The 17,633-nt window shown below is 58.6% G+C and overlaps 1 protein-coding gene across 1 annotated transcript in view; it reads left to right on the forward strand.

The window, feature by feature from the left end:
• Window positions 1–17,633, forward strand: part of POLRMT (RNA polymerase mitochondrial) — a 133,629-nt gene that overhangs the window by 17,385 nt on the left and 98,611 nt on the right. The window contains exon 4 of the mRNA XM_078671130.1: window positions 428–558. Within this exon, the coding sequence (XP_078527256.1) occupies window positions 428–558 (131 nt within the window). The remainder of the gene's footprint in view (window positions 1–427; window positions 559–17,633) is intronic.

Genomic DNA, 17,633 nt, shown 5'->3' on the forward strand with positions numbered 1-17,633 from the left:
TTTTACGGTATTGTTGACAACAGTAAGTGCCGAGAAGAGGTGTGAATTGGATGGTGATGGCGCGGACGCATCGAAAACTCAGAGTGCAGACTAATGAGTCTATGTATTGTTTGTTTCGTATGTTTTAATTGTTCAGGCCTGCCTTTGTGGCACTGTTATAACGGACAAAAACTGTTTTTTATTGTTAGCAGGGAGTACATGATGAATCTAAGCTAAGCCAGTGACCACACACCGTACCACTGTTCCCAAAGTGGCCCATGTTACGTTTGCAAGCTGTGAGGCTTGTCATTGTGTGTCTTGGAGTGGGACTCTTTCTGTTACATTTGGATTTTGACGCTGGCTAATGTGCTGTCATCATGTTTGCCGTGTAGAGCTTAAGTGCACCAATGCTCTCTGTGATAACACATATTTCTTCCTGTGTCTCCAGGGCTCCTTGCAGCCAATTGGCCGGCTCTTCAACATGATAGAGGAGGCCGGCTTGAAGCCCGACGCGAGCTCCTACGCAGCAGCCCTGGAGTGCATGGGGCGGGGGAACATCTCGCCCAAAGTCATCCGCAGGTAAAGGTAGGGAAAGAGGTGGCGCTCGTACGCCTCTCTTCCCCTTTTGCGCTCTGTGACGGTTTCATGTACTGGTTTCGTTTTGTTGAAAGTGAACTGGTTAACTGGCTGACCAGCGAGAGGACCAGCTGAGCCCAAGAGGCAAGCAATGCGCAGTCGCACTGGTGCTCTGGACTGACCCTCAGAGGCTAGGGAGTGAGTTGCAGAGGTGCACTGGTGCGCTGTACTGCCCCGCAGAGGCTAGGGAGTGAGTTGCAGAGTTGCACTGGTGAGCTGTACTGCCCCGCAGAGGCTAGGGAGTGGGTTGCAGAGTTGCACTGGTGCTCTGGACTACCCTGCAGAGCTAGGGAGTGAGTTGCAGAGGTGCACTGGTGCGCTGTACTGCCCCGCAGAGGCTAGGGAGTGAGTTGCAGAGTTGCACTGGTGAGCTGTACTGCCCCGCAGAGGCTAGGGAGTGGGTTGCAGAGTTGCACTGGTGCGCTGGACTACCCTGCAGAGCTAGGGAGTGAGTTGCAGAGGTGCACTGGTGCGCTGTACTGCCCCGCAGAGGCTAGGGAGTGGGTTGCAGAGTTGCACTGGTGAGCTGGACTGCCCCGCAGAGGCTAGGGAGTGGGTTGCAGAGTCGCACTGGTGAGCTGTACTGACCCGCAGAGCTAGGGAGTGGGTTGCAGAGTCGCACTGGTGAGCTGTACTGCCCCGCAGAGGCTAGGGAGTGAGTTGCAGAGGTGCACTGGTGCGCTGTACTGCGCCGCAGAGGCTAGGGAGTGGGTTGCAGAGTTGCACTGTTGCTCTGGACTGCCCCTCAGAGGCTAGGGAGTGGGTTGCAGAGTTGCACTGGTGCGCTGGACTACCCTCAGAGGCTAGAGAGTGGGTTGCAGAGTTGCACTGGTGCTCTGGACTGCCCCTCAGAGGCTAGGGAGTGGGTTGCAGAGTCGCACTGGTGCGCTGGACTACCCTGCAGAGCTAGGGAGTGGGTTGCAGAGTCGCACTGGTGAGCTGTACTGCCCCGCAGAGGCTAGGGAGTGGGTTGCAGAGTTGCACTGGTGCTCTGGACTGCCCCGCAGAGGCTAGGGAGTGGGTTGCAGAGGTGCACTGGTGCGCTGTACTGCCCCGCAGAGGCTAGGGAGTGAGTTGCAGAGGTGCACTGGTGCTCTGGACTGCCCCGCAGAGGCTAGGGAGTGAGTTGCAGAGGTGCACTAGTGCGCTGTACTGCCCCGCAGAGGCTAGGGAGTGGGTTGCAGAGTTGCACTGGTGAGCTGGACTGCCCCGCAGAGGCTAGGGAGTGGGTTGCAGAGTTGCACTGGTGCGCTGGACTACCCTGCAGAGCTAGGGAGTGGGTTGCAGAGTTGCACTGGTGCGCTGGACTGCCCCGCAGAGGCTAGGGAGTGAGTTGCAGAGGTGCACTGGTGCGCTGTACTGCCCCGCAGAGGCTAGGGAGTGGGTTGCAGAGTTGCACTGGTGAGCTGGACTGCCCCGCAGAGGCTAGGGAGTGGGTTGCAGAGTTGCACTGGTGCGCTGGACTACCCTGCAGAGCTAGGGAATGGGTTGCAGAGTTGCACTGGTGCGCTGGACTGCCCCGCAGAGGCTAGGGAGTGGGTTGCAGAGTTGCACTGGTGCGCTGGACTACCCTGCAGAGCTAGGGAGTGGGTTGCAGAGTTGCACTGGTGCGCTGGACTGCCCCGCAGAGGCTAGGGAGTGAGTTGCAGAGGTGCACTGGTGCACTGTACTGCCCCGCAGAGGCTAGGGAGTGGGTTGCAGAGTTGCACTGGTGAGCTGGACTACCCTGCAGAGCTAGGGAGTGGGTTGCAGAGTTGCACTGGTGCGCTGGACTGCCCCGCAGAGGCTAGGGAGTGAGTTGCAGAGGTGCACTGGTGCGCTGTACTGCCCCGCAGAGGCTAGGGAGTGGGTTGCAGAGTCGCACTGGTGCTCTGGACTGACCCTCAGAGGCTAGGGAGTGGGTTGCAGAGTTGCACTGGTGCGCTGGACTACCCTGCAGAGCTAGGGAGTGAGTTGCAGAGGTGCGCTGTACTGCCCCGCAGAGGCTAGGGAGTGGGTTGCAGAGTTGCACTGGTGAGCTGGACTGCCCCGCAGAGGCTAGGGAGTGGGTTGCAGAGTCACACTGGTGAGCTGTACTGACCCGCAGAGCTAGGGAGTGGGTTGCAGAGTCGCACTGGTGAGCTGTACTGCCCCGCAGAGGCTAGGGAGTGAGTTGCAGAGGTGCACTGGTGCGCTGTACTGCCCCGCAGAGGCTAGGGAGTGGGTTGCAGAGTTGCACTGGTGAGCTGGACTGCCCCGCAGAGGCTAGGGAGTGGGTTGCAGAGTTGCACTGGTGCGCTGGACTACCCTGCAGAGCTAGGGAGTGGGTTGCAGAGTTGCACTGGTGCGCTGGACTGCCCCGCAGAGGCTAGGGAGTGAGTTGCAGAGGTGCACTGGTGCGCTGTACTGCCCCGCAGAGGCTAGGGAGTGGGTTGCAGAATCGCACTGGTGCGCTGGACTACCCTGCAGAGCTAGGGAGTGGGTTGCAGAGTTGCACTGGTGCGCTGGACTACCCTGCAGAGCTAGGGAGTGGGTTGCAGAGTTGCACTGGTGCGCTGGACTGCCCCGCAGAGGCTAGGGAGTGAGTTGCAGAGGTGCACTGGTGCGCTGTACTGCCCCGCAGAGGCTAGGGAGTGGGTTGCAGAGTTGCACTGGTGAGCTGGACTGCCCCGCAGAGGCTAGGGAGTGGGTTGCAGAGTTGCACTGGTGAGCTGTACTACCCCGCAGAGGCTAGGGAGTGGGTTGCAGAGTTGCACTGGTGAGCTGGACTGCCCCGCAGAGGCTAGGGAGTGGGTTGCAGAGTTGCACTGGTGAGCTGTACTACCCCGCAGAGGCTAGGGAGTGGGTTGCAGAGTTGCACTGGTGCGCTGGACTACCCTGCAGAGCTAGGGAGTGAGTTGCAGAGTTGCACTGGTGCGCTGGACTGACCCTCAGAGGCTAGGGAGTGGGTTGCAGAGTCACACTGGTGCGCTGGACTGACCCTCAGAGGCTAGGGAGTGAGTTGCAGAGTTGCACTGGTGAGCTGTACTGCCCCGCAGAGGCTAGGGAGTGGGTTGCAGAGTTGCACTGGTGCGCTGGACTACCCTGCAGAGCTAGGGAGTGAGTTGCAGAGTTGCACTGGTGCGCTGGACTGACCCTCAGAGGCTAGGGAGTGGGTTGCAGAGTCACACTGGTGCGCTGGACTGACCCTCAGAGGCTAGGGAGTGAGTTGCAGAGTTGCACTGGTGAGCTGTACTGCCCCGCAGAGGCTAGGGAGTGGGTTGCAGAGTTGCACTGGTGAGCTGGACTGCCCCGCAGAGGCTAGGGAGTGGGTTGCAGAGTTGCACTGGTGCGCTCGACTGACCCGCAGAGCTAGGGAGTGGGTTGCAGAGTCGCACTGGTGAGCTGGACTGCCCCGCAGAGGCTAGGGAGTGGGTTGCAGAGTTGCACTGGTGCTCTGGACTGCCCCTCAGAGGCTAGGGAGTGGGTTGCAGAGTTGCACTGGTGAGCTGGACTGCCCCGCAGAGGCTAGGGAGTGGGTTGCAGAGTTGCACTGGTGCGCTGGACTTCCCCTCAGAGGCTAGGGAGTGGGTTGCAGAGTTGCACTGGTGAGCTGTACTGCCCCGCAGAGGCTAGGGAGTGGGTTGCAGAGTTGCACTGGTGAGCTGGACTAACCCTCAGAGGCTAGAGAGTGGGTTGCAGAGTCGCACTGGTGAGCTGGACTGACCCTCAGAGGCTAGGGAGTGGGTTGCAGTGTTGCACTGGTGCGCTGGACTGACCCTCAGAGGCTAGGGAGTGGGTTGCAGAGTTGCACTGGTGCGCTGGACTACCCTGCAGAGCTAGGGAGTGGGTTGCAGAGTTGCACTGGTGCGCTGGACTGCCCCGCAGAGGCTAGGGAGTGAGTTGCAGAGGTGCACTGGTGCGCTGTACTGCCCCGCAGAGGCTAGGGAGTGGGTTGCAGAGTTGCACTGGTGAGCTGGACTGCCCCGCAGAGGCTAGGGAGTGGGTTGCAGAGTTGCACTGGTGCGCTGGACTACCCTGCAGAGCTAGGGAGTGGGTTGCAGTGTTGCACTGGTGCGCTGGACTGCCCCGCAGAGGCTAGGGAGTGAGTTGCAGAGGTGCACTGGTGCGCTGTACTGCCCCGCAGAGGCTAGGGAGTGGGTTGCAGAGTTGCACTGGTGAGCTGGACTGCCCCGCAGAGGCTAGGGAGTGGGTTGCAGAGTCGCACTGGTGAGCTGTACTGACCCGCAGAGCTAGGGAGTGGGTTGCAGAGTCGCACTGGTGAGCTGTACTGCCCCGCAGAGGCTAGGGAGTGAGTTGCAGAGGTGCACTGGTGCGCTGTACTGCGCCGCAGAGGCTAGGGAGTGGGTTGCAGAGTTGCACTGTTGCTCTGGACTGCCCCTCAGAGGCTAGGGAGTGGGTTGCAGAGTTGCACTGGTGCGCTGGACTACCCTCAGAGGCTAGAGAGTGGGTTGCAGAGTTGCACTGGTGCTCTGGACTGCCCCTCAGAGGCTAGGGAGTGGGTTGCAGAGTCGCACTGGTGCGCTGGACTACCCTGCAGAGCTAGGGAGTGGGTTGCAGAGTCGCACTGGTGAGCTGTACTGCCCCGCAGAGGCTAGGGAGTGGGTTGCAGAGTTGCACTGGTGCTCTGGACTGCCCCGCAGAGGCTAGGGAGTGGGTTGCAGAGGTGCACTGGTGCGCTGTACTGCCCCGCAGAGGCTAGGGAGTGAGTTGCAGAGGTGCACTGGTGCTCTGGACTGCCCCGCAGAGGCTAGGGAGTGAGTTGCAGAGGTGCACTAGTGCGCTGTACTGCCCCGCAGAGGCTAGGGAGTGGGTTGCAGAGTTGCACTGGTGAGCTGGACTGCCCCGCAGAGGCTAGGGAGTGGGTTGCAGAGTTGCACTGGTGCGCTGGACTACCCTGCAGAGCTAGGGAGTGGGTTGCAGAGTTGCACTGGTGCGCTGGACTGCCCCGCAGAGGCTAGGGAGTGAGTTGCAGAGGTGCACTGGTGCGCTGTACTGCCCCGCAGAGGCTAGGGAGTGGGTTGCAGAGTTGCACTGGTGAGCTGGACTGCCCCGCAGAGGCTAGGGAGTGGGTTGCAGAGTTGCACTGGTGCGCTGGACTACCCTGCAGAGCTAGGGAATGGGTTGCAGAGTTGCACTGGTGCGCTGGACTGCCCCGCAGAGGCTAGGGAGTGGGTTGCAGAGTTGCACTGGTGCGCTGGACTACCCTGCAGAGCTAGGGAGTGGGTTGCAGAGTTGCACTGGTGCGCTGGACTGCCCCGCAGAGGCTAGGGAGTGAGTTGCAGAGGTGCACTGGTGCACTGTACTGCCCCGCAGAGGCTAGGGAGTGGGTTGCAGAGTTGCACTGGTGAGCTGGACTACCCTGCAGAGCTAGGGAGTGGGTTGCAGAGTTGCACTGGTGCGCTGGACTGCCCCGCAGAGGCTAGGGAGTGAGTTGCAGAGGTGCACTGGTGCGCTGTACTGCCCCGCAGAGGCTAGGGAGTGGGTTGCAGAGTCGCACTGGTGCTCTGGACTGACCCTCAGAGGCTAGGGAGTGGGTTGCAGAGTTGCACTGGTGCGCTGGACTACCCTGCAGAGCTAGGGAGTGAGTTGCAGAGGTGCACTGGTGCGCTGTACTGCCCCGCAGAGGCTAGGGAGTGGGTTGCAGAGTTGCACTGGTGAGCTGGACTGCCCCGCAGAGGCTAGGGAGTGGGTTGCAGAGTCACACTGGTGAGCTGTACTGACCCGCAGAGCTAGGGAGTGGGTTGCAGAGTCGCACTGGTGAGCTGTACTGCCCCGCAGAGGCTAGGGAGTGAGTTGCAGAGGTGCACTGGTGCGCTGTACTGCCCCGCAGAGGCTAGGGAGTGGGTTGCAGAGTTGCACTGGTGAGCTGGACTGCCCCGCAGAGGCTAGGGAGTGGGTTGCAGAGTTGCACTGGTGCGCTGGACTACCCTGCAGAGCTAGGGAGTGGGTTGCAGAGTTGCACTGGTGCGCTGGACTGCCCCGCAGAGGCTAGGGAGTGAGTTGCAGAGGTGCACTGGTGCGCTGTACTGCCCCGCAGAGGCTAGGGAGTGGGTTGCAGAATCGCACTGGTGCGCTGGACTACCCTGCAGAGCTAGGGAGTGGGTTGCAGAGTTGCACTGGTGCGCTGGACTACCCTGCAGAGCTAGGGAGTGGGTTGCAGAGTTGCACTGGTGCGCTGGACTGCCCCGCAGAGGCTAGGGAGTGAGTTGCAGAGGTGCACTGGTGCGCTGTACTGCCCCGCAGAGGCTAGGGAGTGGGTTGCAGAGTTGCACTGGTGAGCTGGACTGCCCCGCAGAGGCTAGGGAGTGGGTTGCAGAGTTGCACTGGTGAGCTGTACTACCCCGCAGAGGCTAGGGAGTGGGTTGCAGAGTTGCACTGGTGAGCTGGACTGCCCCGCAGAGGCTAGGGAGTGGGTTGCAGAGTTGCACTGGTGAGCTGTACTACCCCGCAGAGGCTAGGGAGTGGGTTGCAGAGTTGCACTGGTGCGCTGGACTACCCTGCAGAGCTAGGGAGTGAGTTGCAGAGTTGCACTGGTGCGCTGGACTGACCCTCAGAGGCTAGGGAGTGGGTTGCAGAGTCACACTGGTGCGCTGGACTGACCCTCAGAGGCTAGGGAGTGAGTTGCAGAGTTGCACTGGTGAGCTGTACTGCCCCGCAGAGGCTAGGGAGTGGGTTGCAGAGTTGCACTGGTGCGCTGGACTACCCTGCAGAGCTAGGGAGTGAGTTGCAGAGTTGCACTGGTGCGCTGGACTGACCCTCAGAGGCTAGGGAGTGGGTTGCAGAGTCACACTGGTGCGCTGGACTGACCCTCAGAGGCTAGGGAGTGAGTTGCAGAGTTGCACTGGTGAGCTGTACTGCCCCGCAGAGGCTAGGGAGTGGGTTGCAGAGTTGCACTGGTGAGCTGGACTGCCCCGCAGAGGCTAGGGAGTGGGTTGCAGAGTTGCACTGGTGCGCTCGACTGACCCGCAGAGCTAGGGAGTGGGTTGCAGAGTCGCACTGGTGAGCTGGACTGCCCCGCAGAGGCTAGGGAGTGGGTTGCAGAGTTGCACTGGTGCTCTGGACTGCCCCTCAGAGGCTAGGGAGTGGGTTGCAGAGTTGCACTGGTGAGCTGGACTGCCCCGCAGAGGCTAGGGAGTGGGTTGCAGAGTTGCACTGGTGCGCTGGACTTCCCCTCAGAGGCTAGGGAGTGGGTTGCAGAGTTGCACTGGTGAGCTGTACTGCCCCGCAGAGGCTAGGGAGTGGGTTGCAGAGTTGCACTGGTGAGCTGGACTAACCCTCAGAGGCTAGAGAGTGGGTTGCAGAGTCGCACTGGTGAGCTGGACTGACCCTCAGAGGCTAGGGAGTGGGTTGCAGTGTTGCACTGGTGCGCTGGACTGACCCTCAGAGGCTAGGGAGTGGGTTGCAGAGTTGCACTGGTGCGCTGGACTACCCTGCAGAGCTAGGGAGTGGGTTGCAGAGTTGCACTGGTGCGCTGGACTGCCCCGCAGAGGCTAGGGAGTGAGTTGCAGAGGTGCACTGGTGCGCTGTACTGCCCCGCAGAGGCTAGGGAGTGGGTTGCAGAGTTGCACTGGTGAGCTGGACTGCCCCGCAGAGGCTAGGGAGTGGGTTGCAGAGTTGCACTGGTGCGCTGGACTACCCTGCAGAGCTAGGGAGTGGGTTGCAGTGTTGCACTGGTGCGCTGGACTGCCCCGCAGAGGCTAGGGAGTGAGTTGCAGAGGTGCACTGGTGCGCTGTACTGCCCCGCAGAGGCTAGGGAGTGGGTTGCAGAGTTGCACTGGTGAGCTGGACTGCCCCGCAGAGGCTAGGGAGTGGGTTGCAGAGTCGCACTGGTGAGCTGTACTGACCCGCAGAGCTAGGGAGTGGGTTGCAGAGTCGCACTGGTGAGCTGTACTGCCCCGCAGAGGCTAGGGAGTGAGTTGCAGAGGTGCACTGGTGCGCTGTACTGCCCCGCAGAGGCTAGGGAGTGGGTTGCAGAGTTGCACTGTTGCTCTGGACTGCCCCTCAGAGGCTAGGGAGTGGGTTGCAGAGTTGCACTGGTGCGCTGGACTACCCTCAGAGGCTAGAGAGTGGGTTGCAGAGTTGCACTGGTGCTCTGGACTGCCCCTCAGAGGCTAGGGAGTGGGTTGCAGAGTTGCACTGGTGCGCTGGACTACCCTGCAGAGCTAGGGAGTGGGTTGCAGAGTCGCACTGGTGAGCTGTACTGCCCCGCAGAGGCTAGGGAGTGGGTTGCAGAGTTGCACTGGTGCTCTGGACTGCCCCGCAGAGACTAGGGAGTGAGTTGCAGAGGTGCACTGGTGCGCTGTACTGCCCCGCAGAGGCTAGGGAGTGGGTTGCAGAGTTGCACTGGTGAGCTGGACTGCCCCGCAGAGGCTAGGGAGTGGGTTGCAGAGTTGCACTGGTGAGCTGGACTGCCCCGCAGAGGCTAGGGAGTGGGTTGCAGAGTTGCACTGGTGCGCTGGACTACCCTGCAGAGCTAGGGAGTGGGTTGCAGAGTTGCACTGGTGCGCTGGACTGCCCCGCAGAGGCTAGGGAGTGAGTTGCAGAGGTGCACTGGTGCGCTGTACTGCCCCGCAGAGGCTAGGGAGTGGGTTGCAGAGTTGCACTGGTGAGCTGGACTGCCCCGCAGAGGCTAGGGAGTGGGTTGCAGAGTTGCACTGGTGCGCTGGACTACCCTGCAGAGCTAGGGAGTGGGTTGCAGAGTTGCACTGGTGCGCTGGACTGCCCCGCAGAGGCTAGGGAGTGAGTTGCAGAGGTGCACTGTACTGCCCCGCAGAGGCTAGGGAGTGGGTTGCAGAATCGCACTGGTGCGCTGGACTACCCTGCAGAGCTAGGGAGTGGGTTGCAGAGTTGCACTGGTGCGCTGGACTACCCTGCAGAGCTAGGGAGTGGGTTGCAGAGTTGCACTGGTGCGCTGGACTGCCCCGCAGAGGCTAGGGAGTGAGTTGCAGAGGTGCACTGGTGCGCTGTACTGCCCCGCCGAGGCTAGGGAGTGGGTTGCAGAGTTGCACTGGTGAGCTGGACTGCCCCGCAGAGGCTAGGGAGTGGGTTGCAGAGTTGCACTGGTGAGCTGTACTACCCCGCAGAGGCTAGGGAGTGGGTTGCAGAGTTGCACTGGTGAGCTGGACTGCCCCGCAGAGGCTAGGGAGTGGATTGCAGAGTTGCACTGGTGAGCTGTACTACCCCGCAGAGGCTAGGGAGTGGGTTGCAGAGTTGCACTGGTGCGCTGGACTACCCTGCAGAGCTAGGGAGTGAGTTGCAGAGTTGCACTGGTGCGCTGGACTGACCCTCAGAGGCTAGGGAGTGGGTTGCAGAGTCACACTGGTGCGCTGGACTGACCCTCAGAGGCTAGGGAGTGAGTTGCAGAGTTGCACTGGTGAGCTGTACTGCCCCGCAGAGGCTAGGGAGTGGGTTGCAGAGTTGCACTGGTGAGCTGGACTGCCCCGCAGAGGCTAGGGAGTGGGTTGCAGAGTTGCACTGGTGCGCTGGACTACCCTGCAGAGCTAGGGAGTGGGTTGCAGAGTTGCACTGGTGCGCTGGACTGCCCCGCAGAGGCTAGGGAGTGAGTTGCAGAGGTGCACTGGTGCGCTGTACTGCCCCGCAGAGGCTAGGGAGTGGGTTGCAGAGTTGCACTGGTGAGCTGGACTGCCCCGCAGAGGCTAGGGAGTGGGTTGCAGAGTTGCACTGGTGCGCTGGACTACCCTGCAGAGCTAGGGAGTGGGTTGCAGAGTTGCACTGGTGCGCTGGACTGCCCCGCAGAGGCTAGGGAGTGAGTTGCAGAGGTGCACTGTACTGCCCCGCAGAGGCTAGGGAGTGGGTTGCAGAATCGCACTGGTGCGCTGGACTACCCTGCAGAGCTAGGGAGTGGGTTGCAGAGTTGCACTGGTGCGCTGGACTACCCTGCAGAGCTAGGGAGTGGGTTGCAGAGTTGCACTGGTGCGCTGGACTGCCCCGCAGAGGCTAGGGAGTGAGTTGCAGAGGTGCACTGGTGCGCTGTACTGCCCCGCCGAGGCTAGGGAGTGGGTTGCAGAGTTGCACTGGTGAGCTGGACTGCCCCGCAGAGGCTAGGGAGTGGGTTGCAGAGTTGCACTGGTGAGCTGTACTACCCCGCAGAGGCTAGGGAGTGGGTTGCAGAGTTGCACTGGTGAGCTGGACTGCCCCGCAGAGGCTAGGGAGTGGGTTGCAGAGTTGCACTGGTGAGCTGTACTACCCCGCAGAGGCTAGGGAGTGGGTTGCAGAGTTGCACTGGTGCGCTGGACTACCCTGCAGAGCTAGGGAGTGAGTTGCAGAGTTGCACTGGTGCGCTGGACTGACCCTCAGAGGCTAGGGAGTGGGTTGCAGAGTCACACTGGTGCGCTGGACTGACCCTCAGAGGCTAGGGAGTGAGTTGCAGAGTTGCACTGGTGAGCTGTACTGCCCCGCAGAGGCTAGGGAGTGGGTTGCAGAGTTGCACTGGTGAGCTGGACTGCCCCGCAGAGGCTAGGGAGTGGGTTGCAGAGTTGCACTGGTGCGCTCGACTGACCCGCAGAGCTAGGGAGTGGGTTGCAGAGTCGCACTGGTGAGCTGGACTGCCCCGCAGAGGCTAGGGAGTGGGTTGCAGAGTTGCACTGGTGCTCTGGACTGCCCCTCAGAGGCTAGGGAGTGGGTTGCAGAGTTGCACTGGTGAGCTGGACTGCCCCGCAGAGGCTAGGGAGTGGGTTGCAGAGTTGCACTGGTGCGCTGGACTTCCCCTCAGAGGCTAGGGAGTGGGTTGCAGAGTTGCACTGGTGAGCTGTACTGCCCCGCAGAGGCTAGGGAGTGGGTTGCAGAGTTGCACTGGTGAGCTGGACTGCCCCGCAGAGGCTAGGGAGTGGGTTGCAGAGTTGCACTGGTGCTCTGGACTGCCCCTCAGAGGCTAGGGAGTGGGTTGCAGAGTTGCACTGGTGCGCTCGACTGACCCGCAGAGCTAGGGAGTGGGTTGCAGAGTCGCACTGGTGAGCTGGACTGCCCAGCAGAGGCTAGGGAGTGGGTTGCAGAGTTGCACTGGTGCTCTGGACTGCCCCTCAGAGGCTAGGGAGTGGGTTGCAGAGTTTCACTGGTGCGCTCGACTGACCCGCAGAGCTAGGGAGTGGGTTGCAGAGTCGCACTGGTGAGCTGGACTGCCCCGCAGAGGCTAGAGAGTGGGTTGCAGTGTTGCACTGGTGCGCTGGACTGCCCCGCAGAGGCTAGGGAGTGGGTTGCAGAGTTGCACTGGTGCGCTCGACTGACCCGCAGAGCTAGGGAGTGGGTTGCAGAGTCGCACTGGTGAGCTGGACTGCCCCGCAGAGGCTAGGGAGTGGGTTGCAGAGTTGCACTGGTGCTCTGGACTGCCCCTCAGAGGCTAGGGAGTGGGCTGCAGAGTTGCACTGGTGCGCTCGACTGACCCGCAGAGCTAGGGAGTGGGTTGCAGAGTCGCACTGGTGAGCTGGACTGCCCCGCAGAGGCTAGGGAGTGGGTTGCAGAGTTGCACTGGTGCGCTGGACTGACCCTCAGAGGCTAGGGAGTGGGTTGCAGAGTCACACTGGTGCGCTGGACTGACCCTCAGAGGCTAGGGAGTGGGTTGCAGAGGTGCACTGGTGCGCTGGACTGACCCTCAGAGGCTAGGGAGTGGGTTGCAGAGTTGCACTGGTGAGCTAGACTGCCCCGCAGAGGCTAGGGAGTGGGTTGCAGAGTTGCACTGGTGAGCTGGACTAACCCTCAGAGGCTAGGGAGTGGGTTGCAGAGTTGCACTGGTGCGCTCGACTGACCCGCAGAGCCAGGGAGTGGGTTGCAGAGTCGCACTGGTGAGCTGGACTGCCCCGCAGAGGCTAGGGAGTGGGTTACAGAGTTGCACTGGTGCGCTGGACTAACCCTCAGAGGCTAGGAAGTGGGTTGCAGAGTCGCACTGGTGCGCTGGACTGACCCTCAGAGGCTAGGGAGTGGGTTGCAGAGTTGCACTGGTGCGCTGGACTGACCCTCAGAGGCTAGGGAGTGGGTTGCAGAGTTGCACTGGTGAGCTAGACTGCCCCGCAGAGGCTAGGGAGTGGGTTGCAGAGTCGCACTGGTGAGCTGGACTGCCCCGCAGAGGCTAGAGAGTGGGTTGCAGTGTTGCACTGGTGCGCTGGACTGCCCCGCAGAGGCTAGGGAGTGGGTTGCAGAGTTGCACTGGTGCGCTCGACTGACCCGCAGAGCTAGGGAGTGGGTTGCAGAGTCGCACTGGTGAGCTGGACTGCCCCGCAGAGGCTAGGGAGTGGGTTGCAGAGTTGCACTGGTGCTCTGGACTGCCCCTCAGAGGCTAGGGAGTGGGTTGCAGAGTTGCACTGGTGCGCTCGACTGACCCGCAGAGCTAGGGAGTGGGTTGCAGAGTCGCACTGGTGAGCTGGACTGCCCCGCAGAGGCTAGGGAGTGGGTTGCAGAGTTGCACTGGTGCGCTGGACTGACCCTCAGAGGCTAGGGAGTGGGTTGCAGAGTCACACTGGTGCGCCTGACTGACCCGCAGAGTCTAGGGAGTGGGTTGCAGAATCGCACTGGTGCGCTGGACTGCCCCGCAGAGGCTAGGGAGTGGGTTGCAGAGTTGCACTGGTGCGCTAGACTTCCCCGCAGAGGCTAGGGAGTGGGTTGCAGAGCTGCGCTGGTGTGCTGGACTGACCCTCAGAGGCTAGGGAGTGGGTTGACCATCCGGGGCTGGCAGCACTGTAATCCAGAGGCGTACGGCAGATACACTCTGCGGCCCCGAGAGATGCTTCTCTGCTGAAGCCGGAGGCCTGTCTGCAAAGCCAGGTACTGTGCCAGGTACTGTTCTGAGGCTCGGTAGTTGGCTGGAAGGCGGTTCACCTCACTGGGGTTACATCGCAAGTTGCCCCTTTAGGTTGGTGGGTAGTTCTCTTGAGCCCTCCTCCTTTTCCCGTTGTCACAGTGTGTGGTGTGACCCGAGCAATGACATGATTTCTGTTTCAGATTATTCATCCTAACAGAACTCATTCTGTAATGCAGCTTATCCCTGCCCTTTCTCGGGTCACTATGGAATAAATGGATGTTTTAAAGCCCCCGTCCTAGCCACGGAACGCAGCTTAAAGTCCCAGTGGTGTTGTCTATAAAGGTCACAGAGCAGGGGTTGCTTCAGGTGGGATTCTGTAGATGAATACTGCAGCTCCCTGCCTGTGGGTCAAGAGAGCGTATACAGCATATAAATCCACATTAGATGCGAGACCAAACTCCCAACATACAGAGGCATTTTAGATCAAACTAGTGTGCAGTGTATTAGAGCAAACTACAAGTATAATAAACACATCTACATTTATCCAGAATCCGCAGTATTGCCTGAACGACGAGCGGTGTGTTTAGAGTTTGCCTGAGTTGGTTGAGGATTTCTGGCTGAAGTTTGTTTGAGGCTTGGTGCCAACACTGCCACTTCCCTGGAGAGCTCAGCCAGGGGCTGAGTGAAACAGGAGAGCTTCTATCCTCTACATGTAATGAGAAGGAGAGGCTCACACTGCTGCTCCCTGTGCTGTACCTATTCTGCATGTGACGGAAGGCTGCACAGCTTCCCGATGAGCTGTAAGTATTCACTGTGTGTACGCGCAGTGTGTAAGAGAATCTTGCGCTGCTGCCCCTGCGCTGTACCTATTCTATATGTGACGGAAGGCTGCCTTTTCTTTTCTGAATGGTGCTTTTGGGGCTGCCTGTAGTGTGGTTGCAAACCTCCTGGCTGTCTCACTGCAGCAGTACCTAATATCTGATGGATCCGTCAGGCCGCAGTAGTGCAGGGTTGGCTTCCAGACGATGCTCTAGCTCATACTGGGCTATCACGAACAAGCTACAAACTTTTTTGAGATTCCCTCTATTCACTGTCTAAGAGCATGAGAAAGGAAGGAAGTTGAACCCAGTGTCTAGATGAAGAGTTGTACAAGCCGTCTCCAGGCAGCTCTCTGTCAGGCCAACAGCAGTTCTTGTTTTTCTGAGATGCTGGAAGCTAAAGATGATGCCATTTCCCATATGCAGAAGTGCACCCATAGGTATGAGCAGGAGTCGGCCGATACTCACCGTCATTATATTTTTAGGTCATGCCTAGGCAGCACTTGTGCTGTCTCTTCAAGACATGCTGTGTTCAGGATATGGGCTTTAAGCTCCGTCCATGTTTTCTATTGGCTCTTGTGACTGTCCTTTGTAAATGTTTTATTTCTTTAGTTCTTTGCTTAGCTGTCCCTCCTTAGTCCCTCCTTTTTAGGTCTCGCTGCGATTGCAGGGGCAAAGCCCCTGGTCGCAAAGTGAGCCTATTGCGAACGTGTCAGCTTTCATGGAGTAAAAGGACTTAGACAAGAGACTGGCACGCGCACGCAGCCTGCCGGAATCGGATCAGGTCGCGCGCGTATAGACGCGCTCCGATTCTGGCAGGCTTTTCACAACACACATACAGACCCCCCCCCCTCCGCGCATACACACACTCACACACATACAGAACCCCCCACCGAGCATACACGCACGCACACACTCTAGCGCACAGTCCTCGCAGAGGCGTAGCAGCCTCTCCGCCCCCTCCTATCCTCGCCCCTGCCCCGGTATACCGCCCCAGCAGTAGTGACCAGAGAGCGCGGGTACCTTGCAGACACCATGGGAGGTCCTCGCGCCCCCAGCCCGCTCCGTTCCCCCGCCGCCGCCGACCGTGCAGCAGCTCCCTCTCTCCACCAGGCTGCTGCTCCTCCTCTCCGTGTTGTTCTCCTGGTCTCTGTCCAGGCGCTGAGGAGGGCGTCACTCACAGCTGAGGCGAGCGGCGACGTAGTCCACCTCTTAGCCCTGTAGGAACGAGGGAGAGGAGCTGATGGGGATTGTAGTTTTTTACCGACGCCATACCACGTGCAGCTTTTGGAGGCGTGGACCGAAAACACTACAATTCCCAGCAGACCTTTTCTGCGCGAGGAGTTCGGATGGGTGATTTTTTACCATTATTGCTGAGAGTCATTAAGACCAAAGTGAGGAAATGTACAAGCAATACAATAGGTTTAATTGGACTTATTGGGGAGTGATTTAATGTGCTTGTATGACAACAGAGTCCATTGTTGGAACATTGAGGTGCATGTTATTGCTGGGACACACACGTGGACGAGTGGTCCCGTTCACCCCATAAAGTTGCATCAGTTTATGTGATGCGACTTTAAAATACACAGTGATAACCTAGAACCTTCGCTTATATTGAATGAGAATGAAAGAAAAGCCGGGCATGTACCTAAAAAAAAAAGAGAAGTATTTTGTATCCGAGGATGCCTTGCCTGATCTCTGTAAGGGGTAACCCAATTCTTTCTTCGCCCCTTATATGTTACTCCAAGGAAGTGGTAGCAAAGTACAGGTCTTATTCCACACATCAGAAGCTTAGTCCAGGATTGTAATTTAACTGACATGCACTGAAGCAGCTGGTTTTTGGCAATGGCTATGTATTAGAGATTCACTGGCAACAAGAAGACATCTGCAATGAAAAAGTTGCCTGTCAAAGATGTGTAAAACTATGGTGGTCCATGAGGGTGGCAGTCATGCCAGTTGTCAGTGTAACTACTGGATATATATCAGTCATCGATGTGTCTGGAACTTGGGACATAAATAATGTTGCAGACTAGAGCGCTGCCGCAAAAGAGCGTCTCTTGCTTGGGTGACTAACACTACCAACATGTTCCAGGAATACCAAATATACATGGCCCTAGTGGGAGGGGTTGGCAGGCAGGGATGGCTAAGGCCAGACTGGAATGACCTCACCCTGTCATTATGGAAGGAATGACCCGTCTGCACCAAGGGCTGCAGATTTCTCTCTCGGAGGGCATTTCTGAACACCCAGCTCATTCTGGGAGCACTGTCCGTTTCAGGCTGAACATCTGTGAGTAGGGGCCATGGCCACTTGATTTCTGTGGCAATGGAGGGACAAGTTATGTGACGAGGTTGTTTATATTTTTCAACCAGGAAAGGCAAACTACACAACAGGTTCCTTGGCATTATCGTTCTATCATGCCATTTTACCATGCATTGCTACAAATTGTGTCTCAACACTACAAAAAAGATGGGCTTATTATTAAACTATAAACCATCAGCCGTGCCTGTTCACAATATTATTTATTAGCCAAGAGTTCATTATTTTGTCTTGCATCAAAGCACTGGAACACCCTTTCAGTAGCACAGAATTTTCCATCACATTAAAATGTTTTGTGTAAAATATATACATTGTTACACTGAGCTAAAAGCGAAGCCAGACCTACACAGGTTTTGGAATGATTAGTGCACTTGTCCACCCTATACTTCGCACCCGTGTAAGGCTCGTTTTCCGCTTTGGTTTTTATGTATGCGTACAGTATCCGCTTCTGGAATCTTGTTCACTAAATCAGAACGTCCCCATTGAATAGCAGTGTACTTTACGCACTTAAATACGCATCTGTCAACCAGAGCTACTAAAGTTGACTCTAAGCCACTGGTAAAGCCCTTACATTTTATGCAATGTTGTCCAGCTTTTTAGGTCTCGCCTATTCCATTCCGCAGGAATGAATAGGCGAGTCTAATGCCGCTAAACCACCGCTAAACCAAGACTTAAACCCAAGGCTCTCAAAAGGCTCTCAAAAAGCGGATTTCCACAAGTGCACGTCCTCGTGCACGAGCTTGCCCGAGCCTTCCGCCTGCCAGCAGCATTTCTCCTCCCCTTACCATTTGCTCCTGTGCTTCCCCGCCCACTGCTTCACACTGAGCTTGCCTGAGCCTTCCGCCTGCCAGCAGCATTTCTCCTCCCCTTACCATTTGCTCCTGTGCTTCCCCGCCCACTGCTTCACACTGAGCTTGCCTGAGCCTTCCGCCTGCCAGCAGCATTTCTTCTCCCCTTACCATTTGCTCCTGTGCTTCCCCGCCCACTGCTTCACACTGAGCTTGCCTGAGCCTTCCGCCTGCCAGCAGCATTTCTCCTCCCCTTACCATTTGCTCCTGTGCTTCCCCGCCCACTGCTTCACACTGAGCTTGCCTGAGCCTTCCGCCTGCCAGCAGCATTTCTTCTCCCCTTACCATTTGCTCCTGTGCTT

Source organism: Lissotriton helveticus, chromosome 12, assembly GCF_964261635.1.
Source record: "Lissotriton helveticus chromosome 12, aLisHel1.1, whole genome shotgun sequence".
NCBI classification, from domain to species: domain Eukaryota; kingdom Metazoa; phylum Chordata; class Amphibia; order Caudata; family Salamandridae; genus Lissotriton; species Lissotriton helveticus.